General features: G+C 36.8%; 1 protein-coding gene across 1 annotated transcript; it reads right to left on the reverse strand.

The window, feature by feature from the left end:
* Positions 1-1,376: 1,376 nt before the first annotated feature.
* Positions 1,377-3,016, reverse strand: LOC104101971 (mitogen-activated protein kinase kinase kinase 18-like). Its single transcript, XM_009609540.4, has one exon. It carries the CDS (start codon positions 2,870-2,872, stop codon positions 1,835-1,837), a length of 1,038 nt encoding a protein of 345 aa, XP_009607835.1. The 5' UTR covers positions 2,873-3,016; the 3' UTR covers positions 1,377-1,834.
* Positions 3,017-21,711: the final 18,695 nt, after the last annotated feature.

Genomic DNA, 21,711 nt, shown 5'->3' on the forward strand with positions numbered 1-21,711 from the left:
AAAAGGTATTGCCCGTTGTGAAAAATAGTTTAAGAACAACGTCGTTAATAATACTCCCTTTGTTTAAAAAAATGAACATATTTTCTTATTAGTTACTTTAAAAAATAATAACTCCTTTTTAAATTTGATAAAAGTATAACTGAGAACTTCTCATTTTACCTTTAATGAGATGATTTATAGTTACACAAATATCCATGGATCATTTTAGACCACAAATTTCAAATATCGCGTCCAGTCAAATAGGTTCAAACAAATTTAACCAGGAACAACAAAATTCTAGCGCATGATTTTAAGTTGAAGGTTGATAGAATAGTATCTAGTGAAGTTTCAAGAGTCAATTCAGGACAAGTGTTTTAAAAGGCGTGGACGTAAGGCGGGACGTTTTACATATGCCTCAGAAAGGCGTAAGCCCCGAGGCGCAGGGCGTAAGCCCCATAGGTATTTAATTTTTAATATTTTATAAAATAATATAATAACAATTAATATTTATAAACAGGTAAAATTGCATAAAAATTGAAGAAAACTATATATATGTGTGCTCCATTCCCACAAAAAACTAATCAAAACAATCTATTATACGTTACTTACAAGCACAAGTAATTTGAGTCTAAAAGAATAAAATTTTCTATATGGAGGAATAAAAAGGATGATTAACCTGCAATTTGAACTTTGAATTTGCTGCTATGAAGAAAAATGTAGTTCTCTTTGTATTTGTAAAAAAAATTAAATATTCGTTGCTTTTGGAAGATATTAGCAGACTAGTGGACAAGATAAAAATTTGAGAAAACCATAAATTAGGGCTTAAATCAATAAAAAAGGTCTTTACTTTTAAATTTAATACTTTTGAGTCCCTTTTTAAACCTTTTGAGCAATTACCAAACTCATTTTTGAGAATTTGGGTATTATATGAAGGACTAATTCAACAAATTTTGTTTTAATTTGAAAAAGTCTCTGGGACTTACTGCTTACTAAAAAAACGCGCCCCGAACGCCCGGGCGTACGCCCCAAATTGCGGGGCGTATGCCTCTTGAGACTTTTGCCCCACACCATCGCCCCGGAGAGTTTTTGGTACGCCTCGCCCCCGGGCTCGCCTTTTAAAACAGAGGTCAGGACTATCCCGATAATTGAGGAATTCATTACCCTAATAAGTTTTTTTATAATTGAGGAATTGTCTTAGTTTAGTTTCTTGCCGATATTACCCAATTTTTTTCAACATGGACTAGACCAAAGGCCTAACAAATGGTAATTGTATCTCTGCCACCGTCTACCTGGCTATTTCCGGCATTCAGCGGAGGTTCTTGCCGTCAAGTTCGCCGGAGCTGCCAGAATCCGATTTTCTGCTAGGGCTTGACATAAGGACAAATGCACAAATGGACTAGTTTTGTTAAACTTCACTTGTGACTTTAGCTTTCGGACAAATATCCAACGTTAATTCTTGTTATTAGGACTGCTTAAAACTACTAATTCGATGTACTTAAAAGTTTTAAGGATCAAAATTTGAATTTCTATATGGTTCACAAGAGATAACAGAAAAGTCATTTGAATATTATGTACGATTTCTTTGCATTCCTTCTTGGTTAATGGCCCCGGAACCTGAATCTTCTTCTTCTTCTTCTTCTTCGGTTTCTTCCCATTCTTCCTGAAATTGGCACTTTCTCGATCTCGTTTGTTGACTATTGGTTTTACAGCGTTCTGTTGTATAGTACCAAAATTTACAGCAAAATTGTTAGCTGTCTCTTTCCAACACCTTACTACCGGACCAGCTTAATTTCCAGCTCAAATTTCATAATCATAGCAGTTAGAAAAAGCTGTCATTGCTTCGTCTTTCTGTGAGTTATTCACTGCTTCTTCTAAGTGTTATCCAACTCTCATCGTCCCATCTCCAGTTCGGTTCTCCTGAATTCAAACCCAATTCTCTTACCCTTTTCAGAGGAGAGTCCATTGAGCTAACTGTTTGTATTGAACAAAAATCCATGGTTTCTGTTTCCTCTACTGAATTCCAAATATCTTGATCAAGAATACTAGTTGGGGAGCTTGTGATAGAATCTTGAATTACCTTAAAATTCGAATTGGATATTTCCTCAAGAAATTGATGTTTGAGGAGTTCTTTAGCCGTCCATCTTTCTTTTGGATTTCTTCTCAAGCATTTGCTTAAGAAATCCTTTGCTTGTAAAGATAGAAACTTTGGAATTTGTGGGGATTGCCCTGAAAATGCAATTTTGTAAAGCAATGAAGCTGAATTAGCCACATTAGTCCACGGTGATCCACCAGTGGCCATTTCAATAATTGTACATCCTAATGCCCATATATCAGCTGCAAACCCCTGTTCTTCCCCACGCGCCACCTCCGGCGCCATGTACATCGGCGTGCCGCCAATAGGCTGGGCGGAAGCAGCTGCGGCACCACCGTCTCTCTCCGCCGGATCAACCCACCTGGCACAACCGAAGTCTGCAATTTTGGCACCGGTTTTACCTAACAAAATATTCTGTCCCTTAATGTCACAGTGTACTATGCCCATTGAATATAAATATTCTAGTCCTTGTAAAATTTGCCTCGTATAATACCCGATTAACGGCTCGTTAATCCTACCACCCTGTTTCCGAATTTCATCGGTAAGTGTACCTTCGGGCATATTCTCCATCATAAGATTAAACATGAATTTGTCCTTCTCTTTTGTAACATCGTACCCCTTGTAGCTTACTATGTAATGTGAGCTCAATTCGGATAGAATTTTCTGCTCCTTTTGCAACAACTGTGACTTTGATAGCTCTACAGATTTGACCGCAAAAATCTCGTTTGACCAATGTGACTTAGCAACGAAGACGGCGGCAGAGGAGCCGTGGCCTATGGTTTGGCCTCTGGTCCAATCCATTTTAGAAGAAGAAAATTGGTTACAGCAAACTAGGAAGTGTAAGAAGTTTCGAAAATAAATTCTGTTTATGGTTTTTGAGAAGCTGTAAGAAGGTATATATATAAATGTAATAAGGTGAATGTTCGAAACTCCAAATTGGTTGGTTAGACTCAGTAGGCGTTTGGACATAAAGAATTCTAAAATTCGAAAAAATGGAGAAAACATTTTTCAATGTTATTTGAAATTTAGAGTTGTGTTTGGACATAAATTTAAGTTTGGGTTGTTTTTGAAGTTTTGTGAGTGAAAAATTTGAAAAACAGCTTTTTGCAGTTTTTCAAATTTTCGAAAATTTCCAAAATGCATTTTCAAGTGAAAATTAAAAATTTTATGAACAAACGCTGATTTCGAAAAAAAAATGAATTTTTTTTGGAAAAATCTTCCATCAAATTTTATGTCCAAACGGGCTCTTAGGTTGCCACTCTTTTTTTCTCTAATAATTATAAAACATTGCTTTAACGGAATTTACAACGTGGCGAAATGGTTGCGGCAATTCGGCAGCTTGATTAGGCTGGAGGGTTACTAACTTACTATTACTTGGCCAATTGGGTTGCTGCCACGTAGCAAGATTGTTTCATAAGGAAGTGGCGAAGTGCATATCAATTTACCCAAAAATAAAAAAGTGCACATCAATTTGATGTGTTTAAATTTTCAATTTATATTGATGAAGAATTTGGATAGCGTAGATTGAATTAGGATCCTTTGTTTTGCATAAGATTTAATGAACTTTGAAGATTAAATTCACGGGTTGAGGAAGGTGTTTGATGAGTATCTTTTCATGTGAGTGAATTGAAAACCTACAAAACATGCTGCTGAATTCTTGGGAATATTCCACTTTTTGGAGTTCAAGCGGAGTTAGAACTAATTCACTTGCTACATGTGTATCTAAATTAACCATAAAATTTAAATTCCAAGAACTTGTATCGGTGTGACCTATAGATCACGGGTTTGAGCTGTGGAAATAGTCACTAATACTTGTATTAGAGTAGACTGTCCACATCACACCCTTGGGTGTGGTTCTTCGCGGACCCTGCATGAATCGTGAGACATTATGCACCAAATTGCCCCCATTTTTTTAAGAACTAAACAAGCATGAAGTCTATCCAAAAAATTGATAAATTGTAGAATTTGGGAAGTCTATAAAGACACGCGGAAAATACAAGTAGTGGATGATTAAACTATGTTTCAAGGATTATAATCGTCTTTATAATCTTGAGAATATTTAATCCTTCAAAAATAGACAGAGATAAAAAATACAGGGTTTAATGACAATGTGGGGCAATTGAGAAAGGGGAATTAAGACATGATAATTGATTTTAGTAAGTTTACGCTATTTAAAAACGCAAGATCCCCTTCTAGAACAACATGAGAAATTGCTTTTTCGTCATGCTAAAGGAAGAATCATTCTTGGATACATTGATAGGTTTAAACCATTCCAAAATAGTGACTAAAAGTTAGCTGTTAGTAGTAGTGGTTCGTAGCTTCTAAATCAAGTATCTAAAAATATTTCAATGTGGCAAAGTGTGTTTTGCGAAAGTGCACCAATCATACCTCAATTTTCCACAAGTTTCCATCAGATGTTCGACTTCTTAACTATTACTCGTAACTTATTTAAAATGTGTCTTCGACAACTTCCTTTTCTTTTCAATTGTTTATTCTTTTAGTTTTTTCTTTCGGTCTATGAGTGGCATAGCATCTATATATTACAATACAAAATAAAGGTAGTTCGGTGCACAAAGTATTTCACGTTCACGCAGAGTCCGAGAAAGGATCACACGCCAAAGAGTGTGATGTAGATAGCTATTCTAATGCAAATATTAGTGACTATTTTCATAACTCGAAACTGTAACATATAGGTCATACAGAGACTATATTTCAAAATTCTATGAAATGTCATGCATATGGTGTACGTATATTATAAAAGGTACAAACAATCTCAAAGAATCTGTATATTGTAACCACTTACTCGTGTACTCCACGAATATAATTGTAACGTGCATATGGTATGCCTATTATAACCCACGAATTGTAACGTGCATATGGTATGCCTATTAAATACTTCACAAAAAGGCAAAGGGTGTGAAAGAAGTCGTCACCAAAGGAAAAGGAATTTGACTATTTGAAGAACATTTAGTAACAAAATAGGTGAGGTCTAGTTGAAAAGTAAAACCCAAAATCAAAAGATTGCCTCATCCCTTGGGCCTCATGTCGTATGATTCAGTACCGGTATTTAAAAAAAAAAGCATCTAAATCTAACAAATGTATATATAGAGTAGATTATAAATCTACTACAATTAATTAGTTGTTTAATCAATGGTATTCCATTGCCATGCCATGCTCTCCCACCCATGTATGAAGGCGTGGCTTGTGAGTTAGCTAATGATTATGATAGGTTGTTTAAGCTCAAGTCACGTAGATACCACTTTTTTCTTTTCTTAAAAGAAAAACAAGTTAACAACTTTAATTTGAATTGGTTAAGCTCCTTTATTCTTTTCTTGACGAGAAAATTACGGGGATCAAGGCGAAATCATACATCGAGTGATTGTTTAGGATTGAGGTATAATTTTTGTTGTTATAGTATTTTGTAATCGCATTTGGTAGTAAGCATATCTAAATATTGTGTAGGGTGACATTGTAGTAGGATCACCAAATTTGTGTCGACAGAAGAAAGCTAGATTTTGGGACAAAAATATAATTGAGGTGAGTTGGTTAGCCTGCCAATTGGATATGAAGCAGCTGTAGTACAGGTGGATGTTGTGCTTGCTTTCACGTTGCCCTTTACTATGTATCTGTAATCTGTATGAGGTAGGAACAAGAGGCAAGATCTTTATTATTATTATTATTATTATTATTATAGAAGATTCACATGCTTATGCTTTGTCTGCAGATTTACTGGAGCCGGCTGTCCTTTTCTCTCTACCATTAGTAAGAAAATTGCTAGCATTGGGTCATTATATATGCGGGCTTTGTGAGGTATGGGACAATACCACTCTTTTCTTTTTGGGCATATATTCATCTGAACCGGCTCGACGACTAATCTATATTTGTATCTATATTTGTATTGCGTAAAATTTATTAAAAGAAAAACACTACTTACTAGGGTTTATTTAGTTTCAAGGCTCGAAACCGAGACCTTTAATTAATTATGGGAAGAGGAGATGTCATCCATCCATCATGCGCACTCCTGGATGCAGTGGTGGATGCAGTGTGTTACCAATGGGTTCAATTGAACTCATAACTTTTGATGCGGAGTAAAGATTTATATGTAAAAATTTACCAAAGATACAAAAATAGTAGATATGAACCCATAACTTTAAAAATATAACGAGTTCAATGCTAAAACTTTTAAAAGTTGAAGCAATATAATTTAAATTCTGGATCCGCCTCTACCTATGACGATGGCACAGCTAGACGCTCTGTTGGCCATGTACCACTTCCCGATCATTTTATTTCTAAAATTACCGGTTTTCAAATGAAATATAGATCAGAACATGGTGGAGTAGATCAACAGAATTCATTTAGCATATCTCAATCAATATAAGACAATCCGATATAAATGAAAAATCACAAAATTGAAAATTGAAAATTGAAAAAGCATATATTGATATCATGAAACTACAATATTAAATCTTCACAATATTAACATCATTATGAAAGTATTAAAAACACTAGTTAGTATTATTTATATTATATGGGACAAGACAATCTGATTCGTATGTATCAAGCAATCAGAGGTCAATGATTTTGTTTGGTAAACTAATTAGCCAAATAGTGAGCATCCAATGTGTCCACTGATAAGTTATGTGCCTTTTTATATTTTGATGATCTAACAAATTTTATGATAAGAACCAGATTAGGAACCTCTTACACATCCTCAAGATGCCAAAGCACAACAAATCCTAAGTCGGGCACAAGTTCCAACAACTAAAGTCAAAGAGACGACAGAGGGAATAGATGGACATCAGTTCCCTTGCTGACTGTATCAGTCAACTCCTCACAGCTGTAAAGTTGCTGCAACTATTCCTCTACACATACGTAACAGTGCAACAATCACTTTATTGGGAATGCCTTGTACCGGATATTTGCTTGCATCATCCAAGTGACATCACTTGGATATTATTAACATGAAGAAGAGGAAAAACATATGCTTACACATCCAAAATTGATTAAGTTTTCTCTCAAGTGTATTGCCATCTTGCAAGTGACTTTCAGGCTTCAAGAACAAAGAACAACGAAACGAAGGACCAGTTTTCAGCTCTGTGTTATCAATATGTCCTTAGCTGTGTTGTACTTTTGTTAGAATGAACTACTTATAATTCCTACTTAGCTTAGCTAGAAACATTGTGTAGGAAACCATTTGTAAAACCATAAACCTTGTGTTTGTGTCTTGGCTAGAGTTAGTCGAGTTGTGAGCTTTGTAATAGAGTTATTACAAAGAGACTTGTAATAGTATTATTACAAGTGAGTGAGGGATTAAAAGTTTAATTCCTAGGTTATAATAGGTTGTAATCTAAAGTTGCCCGGTTAGTGAAGTTGAAATCCTACGAGTGTAGGTCGTGATTTTTAAATCCGTGAGCTGGGAGTTTTCCACGTAAAACTCTGTTGTGTCATTTACTTATCTCTTATTGTGTGTATTCTGTGGGAACTGATAGTGAGCCAGGTTCTCTATACAGTTTGGTGGACCCTAAGTTTTCATCAATTGGTATCATATCGGGTTCTTTCTATTAAGCTAACACCTAGAAAAGGATTCAAATGGCTGCGCCACCAAACTTTTAAGAAGGTCAATCAACCTACAGACCACCAAGATTCAATGGACAATACTACGGATGGTGGAAGACAAGGATGCATGACTTTATCATGACTGAAGATTTAGAACTCTAGGATGTTATCTGCGATGGACCTTTTGTCCCCATGAAAACTATTGGCGAGCCAGCAGTGACAGTTCCAAAGACAAGGAAGGAGTACAACGATGTTGACCGAAAAGCCATGGAGAAGTACTTCCGAGCAAAAATGATTCTTATCTGTGGTATTGGACCAGATGAGTACAATAGAATCTTTGTCTGTCAATCTGCCAAGGAGATCTGGGACGCTCTCCAAACAGCACATGAAGGAACAACTCAAGTCAAGCAGTCAAAGATCAACATGCTTACCACTGAGTATGAACTCTTTAGGATGAAGGATAATGAACCCATTCAGGACATGCACACTCGATTCGCCTCTATCATCAATGAGCTCCACTCTCTAGGAGAAATCATTCCAAGGAACAAACTTGTTAGAAAAATATTTAGTGTATTACCTAGTTCCTAGGAAAGCAAAGTAAATGCTTTTACGGAGGCAAAGGATCTGCAAAAGTTTACCATTGATGAACTCATTGGAAATCTGAAGACTTATGAAATGAAGAAGAAGAAGGATCATGAAAGAAGAGAGCCCAAAAAGGAGAAGAACCTGGTCCTCAAGGCAGACAATAATGACTCAAGTGGTGAGGATGCTGACATGGCCTACCTGATGAAGCGATTTCAGAAAATGGTTCGCAGGAATGGAGGCATTCCAAAAAGGGGCAGCTCCAGCAAGTTAAAAGGTTATGACTTGTGTCATAAATGTGGTAAGCCAGTACACTTCATCAAAGTCTGTCCTCTCCTCAAGCAAGATCAGTACAAGCACAACACAGACAAAACAGTCAAGAGGAACCCGGTTCCTGACAAAAGATGTCCCTCACAATTTTCTAAAACATGCTCTTGCTGCATGGGGAGATTCTTCTAGTGAATTTGGAGAAGATGATGAACAAGGAGATACCTCCATGATGGCAGTTGAAATGAAACAGCTGAATATGACTCTATATTTTCCCTGATAGCAAAATCTAATGATGATGATGATGAGGTAAACTTTCTAGACGTTCAAAGAAATTTGAAGTCTTACTCTCAGAAGAAGCTTATATCTTTGGCAAATGTTTTAATTTATGCTTATCATAGTCTTATAAATGATAAAAATACATTAACTGTGGAACTAGGAGAGGTAGAACATGAGAGAGATGATCTGGTAGTCGTAGGGGTTGACCTAAAAAAAACCATCGAGGTTCTACAAAAAGAAAAAGATGATCTGATTGAAAAAATTGAAAACATTGAAAATGAGAGAGATGACCTGTTGGTAGTTGTTGTGGATCTAAAAGAAACAATAGAGGAACTAAAAAGGGAAAACAATTCTGGAAATATCCGAAAGGGAAAGGAAGTTACAAGTGAGACATATATTAAGCTTGAAAATAAACTCAAATCTGTGAAATCTAGTTTGTGTGCTGAACTTGAAAGAAACAGACAACTTCAAGAAGATCTAGGCATAGTTAAAAATGACCTAGAAAAATCTCTAAAGTGGACATGGTCCTCTGATACAATCACTTCCATATTCACAAGCAATGGGGGGAACAAGCAGGGAGTCAGGTTTCAAAAGGAAAGGACTCCCTACAATCCACATAGCAAGTATGTTACTGTCCCTGATAACTGGCTTTGCACTAACTGTGATAACACTAGACACTTTAAAGAAAACTGTAAGGCTAGAATTCAATCCCAACAAAAAAATTAATTTTTTGTTGAAAAGGTAACTGTCACACCTCCTTTTTCCCGAGGGGATAGGGGAGTTTTTCTAATTTAAGTGACATAATCAAAATGAGATTATTTATCTAATCAGAGTCGCCACTTGAAATAATTTATGGTGTCCCAAGTCACCGGTTTATTTTAAATCTCAAATCGAGGAAATTGACTCTTATTTATGGTCTGCGAACACAGAAGACCGAGTAAGAAATTTTGTTAACCTGGGAGAAGGTGTGAGGCACTCCCGAGTTCCGTGATTTTAGCACGGTCGCTCAACTGTAATAATTGGCCTAATTATCTGAATTATTACATGTTAAAAATATATTGTGCATTTTTACTTTCTAACCGCTTTTAATTATTTGACCGCTTTTAATATTTATGAGATTTATTTAAACAAGTCATGATGTCGCGCATTCGTTTATTTTTGTACATATTGCGAATCGCGTCAAGTGAGACTCACCCGCGATTTACAACATGTTTATTATTTTTAATTGATTTGAAGTTGTAAGGTCGAGTCGCATGAAATGCACACTTGAATTGGGGTTACGTATCATGACTATGCCACGAAAACTGTACCCATAGTCGCGATGATTTATTAATCGCGCCTAAATCAAGCTACGAATGTTTATAAATTGCTTATTATAATTTTGGATTATTGTGGGCCATGAGTTATGGATATGAATTTATTTGATGAACAAAATATTTTGAGGAGTTAAGCTGTCTAACCATTTATAGAAATGAGCCAAATTATTGAGTACTTGACTAGTAAACTAACATTGCAATTAAGTAAAGGCTAGCAAGATTCAAATGGAGCCCAAGTAGTCATTATATCCAAAGGTCAACTGGCAGCCCATTTAATTCCAAACCAAGCGGCCTATAGATTGTCTACTATCTTAAAATTCATTTGCACAAAATTGTGGCCTAAATCCTTTTGTTGAAACTATCAGTTACTACAATTGCCTAAATAAACGCTAAAGTCCAAATTTAATATTCTTAATCGGCCCCCCATACTGCCCATTTAACAGATGAGCCATTATTCTTACAATTCATGACTAATTCAAATTTTAATTAACAATACCATTTATTTGATCTCCATAGTTAATCAAACAGAGATAGCAACCAAATCAAACTTAAGAAAAGATGATGAAACAAATAAATCAAGGCAGCAGAATGATCACATGGGACTGACCAAACATGTCAAGAGCAATAGAACATTTAATTGAAAAGAGAAAACGACTAAAGCAAAAAAGGCAATATAGAAATAGGAATGGACCTTTTTTAAGAGAACTTCAACCAATCTATTCTCCAATGTCAAAATCGGCACAAAGTCTCTACAACAATCGTATCAACAAAATTTGTTCGGGACTCACAAACCAAGACCGAAGCTCGCTCGAACCTAAACTCTCTGGCGGACTTAAACTCGACCTTGGAGCTGTTGTTTATGTGCAAACGGGACTGCTCTAAGGTGATGTTTAAAGGAGTTTTTTGGCTGATTTTTGTAGCTGAAAATTGATGGAAAATCAGCTGGGTTTGAGGAGGAGAAATGAGCTATTTTTTGGAGATCCTTTAAGGGTGTTTTTGGTCCATGGAGTTCTTCATGGGTTTTAAGGGTGTTTTAAGTGGTGGAGAAGATGGCCGATTTTTATGGTTGTCTTGAATATTCCTTGTCTACTTATTGTCTTGAATATTCCTTGAATCTCCACTTGATCCTTCAACATTAAACTAAAAATTCACCCTATTCTTCAGGTGGGTATCCTGCTGACTTGAATTTGAAGAAAACTGAAAGTTGACCTTATTCTTCAGGCGGGTATCCTGCTGCTTGCACTTGAAATAAACTTGAACTTGGAATAGACTTGAGCTTGCAAACCTTGTTATTCAGGCGGCTCGTGCTACTTATGATTTGAATTGAAAAAACTGGAGGTTAACCTTATTTTTCAGGAGGGAACTTGCTGCCTCTGACTCGAACTTGAAAACTGAAAGTTGACCCTATTCTTCAGGCGGGCTCCTGATACTTCTCTAACTTGAACTTGAAAACTGAAAGTTGACCCGGTTTTTCAGGCGGGCTCTTGATGCTTCTCTAACTTGAACTTGAAAACTGAAACTTGACCCTGTTCTTCAGGCAGGCTCCTGGTGCCTCCGACTCGATCTTGAAAAATAAAAGTCGACCTTGTTCTTCAGGCGGGCTCCTGATGCTTCTATAACTTGAACTTGAAAACTAAAAGTTGACCCTGTTCTTCAGGTGGGCTCCTGGTTCCTCTGACTCGAACTTGAAGTGAATTCTGAAATGATTTTCCTCGTTCTCCATGTGGGCGCCTGCTATTGACTTGAGCTTGAAATGAATTCTGAAATGAATACCCTCGTTCTCCAGGTGGGTGCCTCCTACTAACTTGAACTTGAAATGAATTCCCTCATTCTCCAGGTGGGCGCCTGCTACTGACTTGAACTTGCAACGAATTCTGAAATGAATACCCTCGTTCTCCAAGTGGGCGCCTGCCATTGACTTGAACTTGAAATGAATTCCCTCATTCTCCAGGTGAGCGCCTGCTACTGACTTGAACTTACAATGAATTCTGAAATGAATACCCCCGTTCTCCATGTGGGCGCTTGCCATTGACTTGAACTTGAAATGAATTCCCTCATTCTCCAGGTGAGCGCCTGCTACTGACTTGAACTTACAATGAATTCTGAAATGAATACCCCCGTTCTCCAGGTGGGCGCCTGCCATTGACTTGAACTTGAAATGAATTCCCTCAGTCTCCAGGTGGGCGCCTGCTACTGACTTGAACTTGCAATGAATTCTGAAATGAATACCCTCGTTCTCCAGGTAGGCGCATGCTACTGACTTGAACTTGAAATGAAAGTTGACCTTGTTCTTCAGGTGGGCGCCTGCTACTGATTTGAAATTTGAAATAAATCTGAAATGAATACCCTCATCTCTAGGTGGGCGTCTGCTACTGACTTGAAACTTGAAATAAATTCCCTCATTCTCCAGGTGGGCGCCTGCTATTAACTTGAAATTTGAAATAAATTCTGAAATGAATACCCTCGTTCTCCAAGTAGGCGCTTGCTACTGACTTGAAACTTGAAATAAATTCTCTCATTCTACAGGTGGGCACCTGCTATTAACTTGATCTTGAAATAAATTCCCTCATTCTCCAGGTGGGTGCCTGCTAATACCTTGAACTTGAAATAAATTCCCTCATTCTCTAGGTGGGTGCGTCCTAATGACTTGAAACTTGAAATAAATTCCCTCATTCTCCAGGTGGGTGCCTGCTACTAACTTGAAATTTGAAATAAATTCCCTCATTCTCCAGGTGGGCGCCTGCTAATACCTTGAACTTGAAATAAATTCCCTCATTCTCCAAGTGGGTCCCTGCTAATGACTTGTACTTGAAATGAATTCCTTCATTCTCCAGGTGGGCGCCTGCTAATGCCTTGAACTTGAAATAAATTTCTTCACTCTCCAGGTGGGCGCCTGCTACTAACTTGAAACTTGAAATGAATTCCTTTATTCTCCAGGTAGGCGCATGCTACTGACTTGAAACTTGAAATAAATTCTGAAATGAATACCCTCGTTCTCCAGGTGCGCGCCTGCCACTGACTTGAAACTTGAAATAAATTCCCTCATTCTCTAGGTGGGCGCCTGCTACTGACTTGAAACTTGAAATAAATTCCCTCATTCTCCAGGCGGGCGCCTGCTACTGACTTGAAACTTGAAATAAATTCCCTCATTCTCCAGGTGGGCACCTGATACCGACTTGAAACAAATCATAAAATATTAACCCCTGTTCTCCAGGTGGGTGCCTGCAATCAAAACAGACAAAATGTTTTTCCCCAGTTTACACTAGGAAGATTTATGAGTCATTAGCAAAACTGTAAATCACCTATGCTATTGATGGAGGATGTAATGATGAGAGTAAAATTAAAGACTCGACTAGGATGTACGTCTCTTATGAGTAAAACCAAGAAAATTTTGACTAGCAAATGCGTTCGCTAAAAAAACTTGAATGACCCAAACTAGGAAGTGCGTCTCCTAAGGGTGAACTCAAACGACCCAAACTAGGAAGTGCATCTCCTAGGGGTGAAATCTCAATTTAGGAAGTGTGTCTCCTAAAAGTGTGACCTGAAAGACCCAAACTAGGAAGTACGTCACCTAGGGGTGAAACTTGAATGACTCAAACTAGGAAGTGTGTCTCCTAGGGATGAAACTTGTAACCTAAGATTAGGAAGTGCATTTCCTAAAAATGAAATCTCAATTTAGGAAGTGCGTCTCCTAAAAGAATGACCTGAAAGACCCAGACTAGGAAGTGTGTCTCCTAGGGGTGAAACTTGAACTAGGAAGTGCATCTCCTAGAAACCGAATAACTCAAACTAGGAAGTGTGTCTCCTAGATGTGAGATTGAGCCTAAGGAAAAGTGTAAACTGAGCTTGACTAGAGTAAAAGCAGACCCTATTTTCCAAGCGGGACCCCTGAACTCAAGAAAACTAGAGATTAACAACTAACCCCATTCTCCAGGCGGGACCCCTGAAGTTAAGAAAAACTAAAGATTAACTTAAGAAAACTAAAATTGACCCTATTCTCCAGGCGGGACCCCTGAACTCAAGGAAAGCTAAAGATTAACAACTTAAGAAAGATAAAATTGACCCTATTCTCTAGGCGAGACCCTTGAACTTTAAGAAAACCTAAAGAGTAACAAATTATGAAAGCTAAAATTGACCCTATTCTCCAGGCGGGACCCCTGAACTTTAAGAAAAACTAAAGAGTAACAACTAGAGAAAACTAAAATTGACCCTATTCTCCAGGCGGGACCCCTGAACTTAAAGAAAGCTAAAGATTCTTTTCAACAAGGGGGAATGCCTAGGAGGTATGGTTCTTCTCAACTAGGAAAAATGCCTATGAGGTAATGATATTCTCAATTAAGAAAATACCTGGGGGTAATGAGATTCTCAGACAGCTTATGCTTCAATTAAAACAACCACGTGATTTTTTCCTCTTTTTTTTAAATGAAAATTGGTTGACTCATGACAAACTTGTAAGCTGATTTTTAAGCATTGCTATTTAATTTGCCTTGCCAGGGTTGATTTGCATTGGTTTCGAAGAAGATCCAAAGTGATTTGCTCATGGGATTCAACCAAGTTTGTTCACGTAACTTCACTCAAATTCCCAAAATTAATTCATTCGTTTCAGTTGTATTGCCAAACAAGTTATTTCTCTTTCACTTGGATTGCCGAATTGAGCGTCTCTTCACATTGATTGTCAAATTGATCACCTCCCTTCCTAATTTGGGACATATTTGTGGCAAATTTTAAAAAAATTTCTTACTTGTCTTGAGCAAAAGAAGAAGAATAAATGCACAAGTAAAAATTAAAGAAAGTGGTGTATGATGAGATTCCACTGAGAAGAAGGAGAGCTTATTTAAATTGAAGAATAAGGCAAAGGAATGTGACATGCATTTAGACCAATAACTTGATTTGTCCATCTTTCCAAACTTGTTGACTCGTCAAATCCTTACCTGATGTTGAAGAGTTGGTCTAATTTGCTCCTTCAAACGTGCCGCAGACATTGCATGTTTTAATCAAAGACATTTTGTTACACACATAGCTCACCATTTTGACTTGTAGTACCTCGAAAGGTTTTCACCAACAAGTCTCTCTCATTTTCCTCTTTGCTCTCATTCAATGCCGCTTCAAATTCTTAGCTTGGCTAATTGACTACCCCTTCAATTGTATTGATTTTTCACAAAAAATTTGATAAGCTCACAACATGCTTGACTTGGCATTTTCAGGAATCGATCTGATAAGGACTTTTATTTGGACCGTAATGAAGGCTTTTGGACAGGGTGAGAAAGAAAGGACCGCATGTAGGCTCAAAATTATAATGACAGTGTTACTTTATTTACAACTTTTGGAACCCATTTTAATAACTTTGCCCCAGTTTCTTTAACAAGAGAATTTGAGTTTTTTTTTCCTTTTTTTTTTTCTTTTTCTTTTCTTTTTGAGATGGAATTTCTAAAAACCTGCCCCACTCTTGACTTCGTAGGATTATAAAATATTTTATTTGGTGCGATCGAACCATAAGGCTGCCTACGTATCGTGTGGTAATGAGAATCAGGTCGAACGCAGTTCAAAGAACTATATGGTATGAGAATCTCTCTCTTTTTATTTTTCCTTCTTTTTTTTCTTTTATTTTTTTTTCTTGGATATTAACATTCAAACGGGAACGATTATAAACCTTGACAGGCACTTGATTCCAAAAGAGGGTTGCCACTGAAAAAGAAACATATTAAGGCTCAAAGGGCTGACAAGTGGTATTAGTGTTTGGATAGCAGAAAAATAGCCTTTCGTCATTTCAACTCTAATAATGCCAACTCAAGATATGTTTCAAAATGATTTCACCTGGAATATCCTGAAGGATTATCGTACATCCGAAAGATAGAACTAAAACTTCTTCAGATCCCACTGCAAATATTCTCTCTTCCACTGAGTCCTTGAGGTGCTTATCATTAGCTCAAAAACTTGCCTCTTTCTGAATGTGAAGTTCATTGTAATATTTTTCCTTGAAACTTCATTATCTTATGACTCATTACCAAAAAGCTTTTGCTAATGTCCAAACCTTGCCACTGGTCATGACGCATGTCACATTTAGTAGGCTACAAAATGATGAACTGTATTGAATGAGAATGAGAATGCAAGAACAATGGGGAAGGGTAAAAGATTGCATTTAAGAGAGAGAAGTTAAAAAGGACACGGGGGTTGAACAAGACAAGCAAAACATGATCCAAAACCCCTGATTGAATCGGTCTATTCGAAAGAATGACCAAATTAAAATCATAAACAAGTCCCTTTGGCACAAGAAAGGATTGAGATATGAACTATTCTTGAATCCCTTGGACCAGGTCATAGGATATTGTTGGCAATTGAGCCTCACTGCATTGGTATCCTCCATTTTGAATCATCTCGTTGGATCCTTTTAATTAATCAAGACCTTAAAGTATTCAAAGGGTCAGAGCATGAAGGGAAGTGACGGTTGGTATCACGTGGTACATGGTCTATGTTTTTTGATGTGAGGATGGATTGAAAGAAGATGTGTGTAGTCTTGAAAGTACTTGAATTATCATTTCTGGCCAAGATTGCTTTTGGTTTAAAAAAAATCGGAATGGTGTTTGTTCAACTCCAAATTTGTCACAAGTCAACCTTTATTTTGAAAAAATCTCTTCTTTTTTTTTTTTAACTAAGGAGATCGAACCCGACGAAGGTTGCCTACGTATCTCACATCCGATAAGAATCAGATCAAGCGTAGTTCTGGAAAAGTGATGGATAGAATAAACTAAAAACAAAATCTTTTTGGATTTTTATTTATAACTTTTTTTTGGTTTTCAAATACAAAATGGGAAGTACGATGACAAGAAAAACTTGACAGAATCTGACACCACCTACAAGACTCAATACTACTGGACAAGACCAGTAAGTAAAAAAAACATGAAAATAGACTCAAAAATATAAAAAATCTCCTCAAACAGCTTTTGAAGGCAACGGTCCTAGCTGGGATGGTCCTAGGGCGTCTGTCATGCTCAACCTCTGGTAAGTGGATCCAAACCTTAATGACAAGGATAAGACCAAATAGAGTTGGTAACTAAGGACACTATGCGACACCACAACTCCTCTTATTGGAGACATGCAAGGCATGATTGGGCTATTTTTGCAAAAATGGCCTATGCAGACAAGGGCGGCTAGAAGTGAAAACTCAATTAGGACGACCTCTAAAACATGGAAATACCTCACAAAGGCCCATAAATTCTCAAGAATCGCGGTCCCTAATATTGCTTTTCAAAAATGACCCCATTTTGCAGAAATGGCCTATGTGGCCGAAAAATGGCTAAGCATGCAAGTTCAACAGGAATGGACCTTAAACTGAGAGAACATCTTGTTGTGGACTTAGGCCTCTAAGACATGGGTTAACAAACCACTTTGAGAAAAATAGCCCTATTTCGCAAAATAACCGATGTAGCTAAACGTGGCTAGGCATGCAAGATTTGGCCACGACCACCGAAACCAAGAACTTACGACTCACTAGGAAGACCGGACCCTATGTGGGCTGCCTACGTATCCCGCCTCGAAAGACGAGAATCAGATATGCGTAGTTCGGGAAGATTAGGAATAAAATAAATAAACTAACTTGTTTTTTTGGATTTTGAATTTTTTTTCCTTTTTTTTTAATTTCTGAAAGAAAGACTTATAAAGAAGAAAGAAAATATTTTTGCATTTCGATTTTTTTTTTGAGAACTTTTTGAAAAGAAAGACTTCTAAAGAAGAAAGAAATATTTTGAATTTTGAATTTTCTTTTTAATTTTTGAAAGAAAAACTTTTAAAGAAGAACGAAAATATTTTTGGATTTTAAGAAGAAATTAAAAAAAAATGTTTTTGGATATTTTTTTTTTAAAAAATAAATAAATATTGGGGGCCGGAACCGATGAGGTTTGCATATGTATCTCACATCCGGTGAGAATCAGACCCGCGTAGTTATGCAAACTTTGACGCAACAGGAAAATGTGACTTATTTCGAAATGACTTTTTCTTTCTTTCTTTTTTTCTTCAAAATTCGGCAGAGTTTCGGGATATTGGGATTTTTGGAATCGAGTGAATTTTCTCTCCTACCTCACTCTTGATTTTTCTTGATTTTCTTTCCCTATTCTAGAAGCCGGTTAACATGCAAGCCGAAATAAATAAATGCACAGGTAGCACGTAAAATGCATCAATATAATTTTTTAAATTGGGTACACCTGTCCTAGACGAACCCAACCCCTGTGTTGAGTCCTCAAAGCCAAATGCACGTGATGAAAACAAACGTACCTATTAGGGATCCGACATGAGGTTATGTCATTCTAAGTTTAAATCCTAGGTGTATTGTTCTAGACCTGGCTTACCCGAGCGGACAACTCGAGCCGATGAGGGGCAACATACCGGGAACCAAAAGGCCATCCGGCTTTGTAACTGATCCGATCCTCGTTCTAAATTAGGGTATGACACTAACAGAAAAGAAGTCACGCCAGCGTGCACTTCCTAGAAGATTTAGAATACTCAGAGAGTAGAAGGATTTCGTAACAGTTTTATATATAGTTCAAGCAATATCAAAGCGGTAAAAAGCGACATTTAGAACATTAGGCTCAAACACGTAAAAAAAATCAGAGAATAAACAAAAGCCAAGCATAACAATTATTCTAAGCTCAAATTCTGAACCCTGAACCAGAGATTCTGGGTTCGTTCCCCAGAAGAGTCGCCAGAGCTGTCACACCTCCTTTTTTCCCAGGGGATAAGGGAGTTTTCCCAATTTAAGTGACATAATCGAAATGAGATTATTTATCTAATCAGAGTCGCCACTTGGAATAATTTATGGTATCCCAAGTCACCAGTTTATTTTAAATCTCAAATCAAGGAAATTGACTCTTATTTATAGTCTGCGAACACAGAAGACCGAGTAAAAAATTCTGTTAACCTGGGAGAAGGTGTGAGGCACTCCCGAGTTCCGCAGTTTTAGCACGGTCGTTCAACTGTAATAATTGGCATAATTATCTGAATTATTACATGTTAAGAACCTATTGTGCATTTTTACTTTCTAACCGCTTTCAATTATTTGACCGCTTTTAATATTTATGAGATTTATTTAAACAAGTCGCGATGACGCGCACTCGTTTGTTTTTGTACATATTGCGAATCGCGTCGCGTGAAACGCACCCGCGATTTATAACATATTTATTTTTATTAATTGATTTGAAGTTGTAAGGTCGAGTCGCATGAAATGCACACTCGAATTGGGGTTACGTATCATGACTATGCCACGGGAACTATACCCATAGCCGCGATGATTTATTAATCGCGCCTAAAGCAAGCTACGAATGTTTATTAGTTGCTTATTCTAATTAGAAATGAGCCAAATTATTGAGTACTTGACTAGTAAATTAACATTGCAATTAAGTAAAGGCTAGCAAGATTCAAATGGAGATCAAGTAGTCGTTATGTCTAAAGGTCAACTGGCAGCCCATTTAGTTCCAAACCAAGCGGCCCACTCAAAGTTAGATGGTTTACTATCTTAAAATCCATTAACACAAAATTGTGGTCTAAATCCTTTTGTTGAAACTATTAGTTACTACCATTGCCTAAATAAACGCTAAAGCCCAAATTTAATGTTCTTAATCGGCCCCCCATACTGCCCATTTAACAGATGAGCCATTATTCTTACAATTCATGACTAATTCAAATTTTAATTAACAATACCATTTATTTGATCTCCATAGTTAATCAAAGAGAAATAGCAACTAAATCAAACTTAAGGAAAGATGATGAAACAAATAAATCAAGGTAGCAAAATGATCACATAGGACTGACCAAACACGTCAAGAGCAATGGAACATTTAATTGAAAAGAGAAAATGACTAAAGCAAAAAAGGCAATATAGAAATAGGAATACACCTTTTTAAAGAGAACTTCAACCAATCTATTTTTCAATGTTAAAATCGGTATAAAGTCTCTACAATAATCGTATCAACAAAATTTGTTCGGGACTCACGAACCAAGACCAAAGCTCGCTCGAACCTAAACTCGCCGGCGGACTCGAACTCGACCTTGGAGCTGTTGTTTATGTGCAAACGGGACTGCTCTAAGGTGATGTTTAAAGGAGTTTTTTGGCTGATTTTTATAGCTGAAAATTGATGAAAAATCAGCTGGGTTTGAGGAGGAGAAAGGAGCTGTTGTTTGGAGGTCTTTTAAGGGTATTTTTGGAGCTCTAGTCACCGGTTTCCATGGAGTTCTTCATGGGTTTTAAGGGTGTTTTAAGTGGTGGAGAAGATGGCCAATTTTTATGGAGGTTTAGAGGAAGAGGATGAATGTATGGTGGGGAAGAAGAAGAGAGCAGCTACGTTTTTCTTTTCGTGTGTTCCCTCAGATCTCTCTCTGTTTTTCCCCCTTTGCAGTGTGTGTGCGTTCTAGAGTTCTTTTTTGGGCTAGGTCCTCTGCCCTTTTGGTTCAAAGAGATGATGACACTCTCTTAAGAGGGTGGCTGTTGGAAATTCTAAGGTTCTCTCCTAGGGTTTGTGGGAAGATTAAGCTTTTATATAAAAGGGATTGGAGAATAGGCCATTGGATGAAAGTAGATCAATGGCTATGATTTGGGGAGGGGGGGGAAGGGGGGGTTGGATAGATGAGAAAATGATTTGGACTAAAAGGGATTGGGAAGAATGGACATTTGTCTTGCTGGGCCACTAAAATCCGAAAATGAGCTTCCAGTTGTCCCAAATTCAATTCTTTCCCATTGAATAAAATAAAATAAAAATAAAAAATAAAAATACTGCCAAAATATATAAATTAATCTTAGTTAATAAGAATAAACTATTAAAGTGAACTATATATTAAAATAAAAATATTTTTAGTATTTTTTAAATGTTATAAATATTATAAAATACTAATAAGCTAATATATATATATATATATATATATATATATATATATATATATATATATATATATATATATATATATTATAAAAATTATTTTATATTTTTAAACTTATGTTTTAAAATTAAAACTAAAAGTTGACTGAAATCCTATTAAAATAAAAATAAGTATATATTTTTTTTAAAAATACTACTTTTAAAAATTGCGCGGGTCAAAAATTACGTGCTTACAGTAACTACTGCTAAGGAACCTGGTTCCTCCATTAAAAAACGTGTATTGCCTGCTTGGACAAAAAGAAGTTTAATTCTCCCTTTTTCTCACTACAAGGAACCCAAACTTGTTTGGGTTCCTAAGTCTAATCCTTGATTTTCTTGTGCATGGAGCAGTGAAAGGAAGCAGCCAGAAGTGGTATATGGATAGTGGCTGCTCTAAGCATATGACTGGAAGCATCGATGATTTTCTTTCACTCAAAGCTCTGCAAGGAGGGAGTGTGTCCTTTGGCAATGGCAAAAAGGGATACATTCTAGGAGTATGAAGAATTGGGAAGACGTTCACTCACTCAATTGAGAGTGTGTACTATGTGAATGGCTTGAAATATAACCTATTGAGTGTCTCTCAAATCTGCGACAAAGGAAACAAAGTAGAATTTTTATCAAAAAGCTGCACAGTCACAAATCTCGTGACTGGTGAAGTGATTCTGTTGGCAAAAAGATACAAAAATATCTATGTTTATGATTTTGAGTCCTTGCACAATGTAGATCTTACATGTCTGAG

Source organism: Nicotiana tomentosiformis, chromosome 7 (assembly GCF_000390325.3).
Source record: "Nicotiana tomentosiformis chromosome 7, ASM39032v3, whole genome shotgun sequence".
In the NCBI taxonomy this organism is placed as follows: domain Eukaryota; kingdom Viridiplantae; phylum Streptophyta; class Magnoliopsida; order Solanales; family Solanaceae; genus Nicotiana; species Nicotiana tomentosiformis.

Excerpts from the sequence above, each read along its gene's own strand:
- LOC104101971 (XM_009609540.4), bottom strand. The coding sequence starts at position 2,872 with ATGGATTGGACCAGAGGCCAAACCATAGGCCACGGCTCCTCTGCCGCC.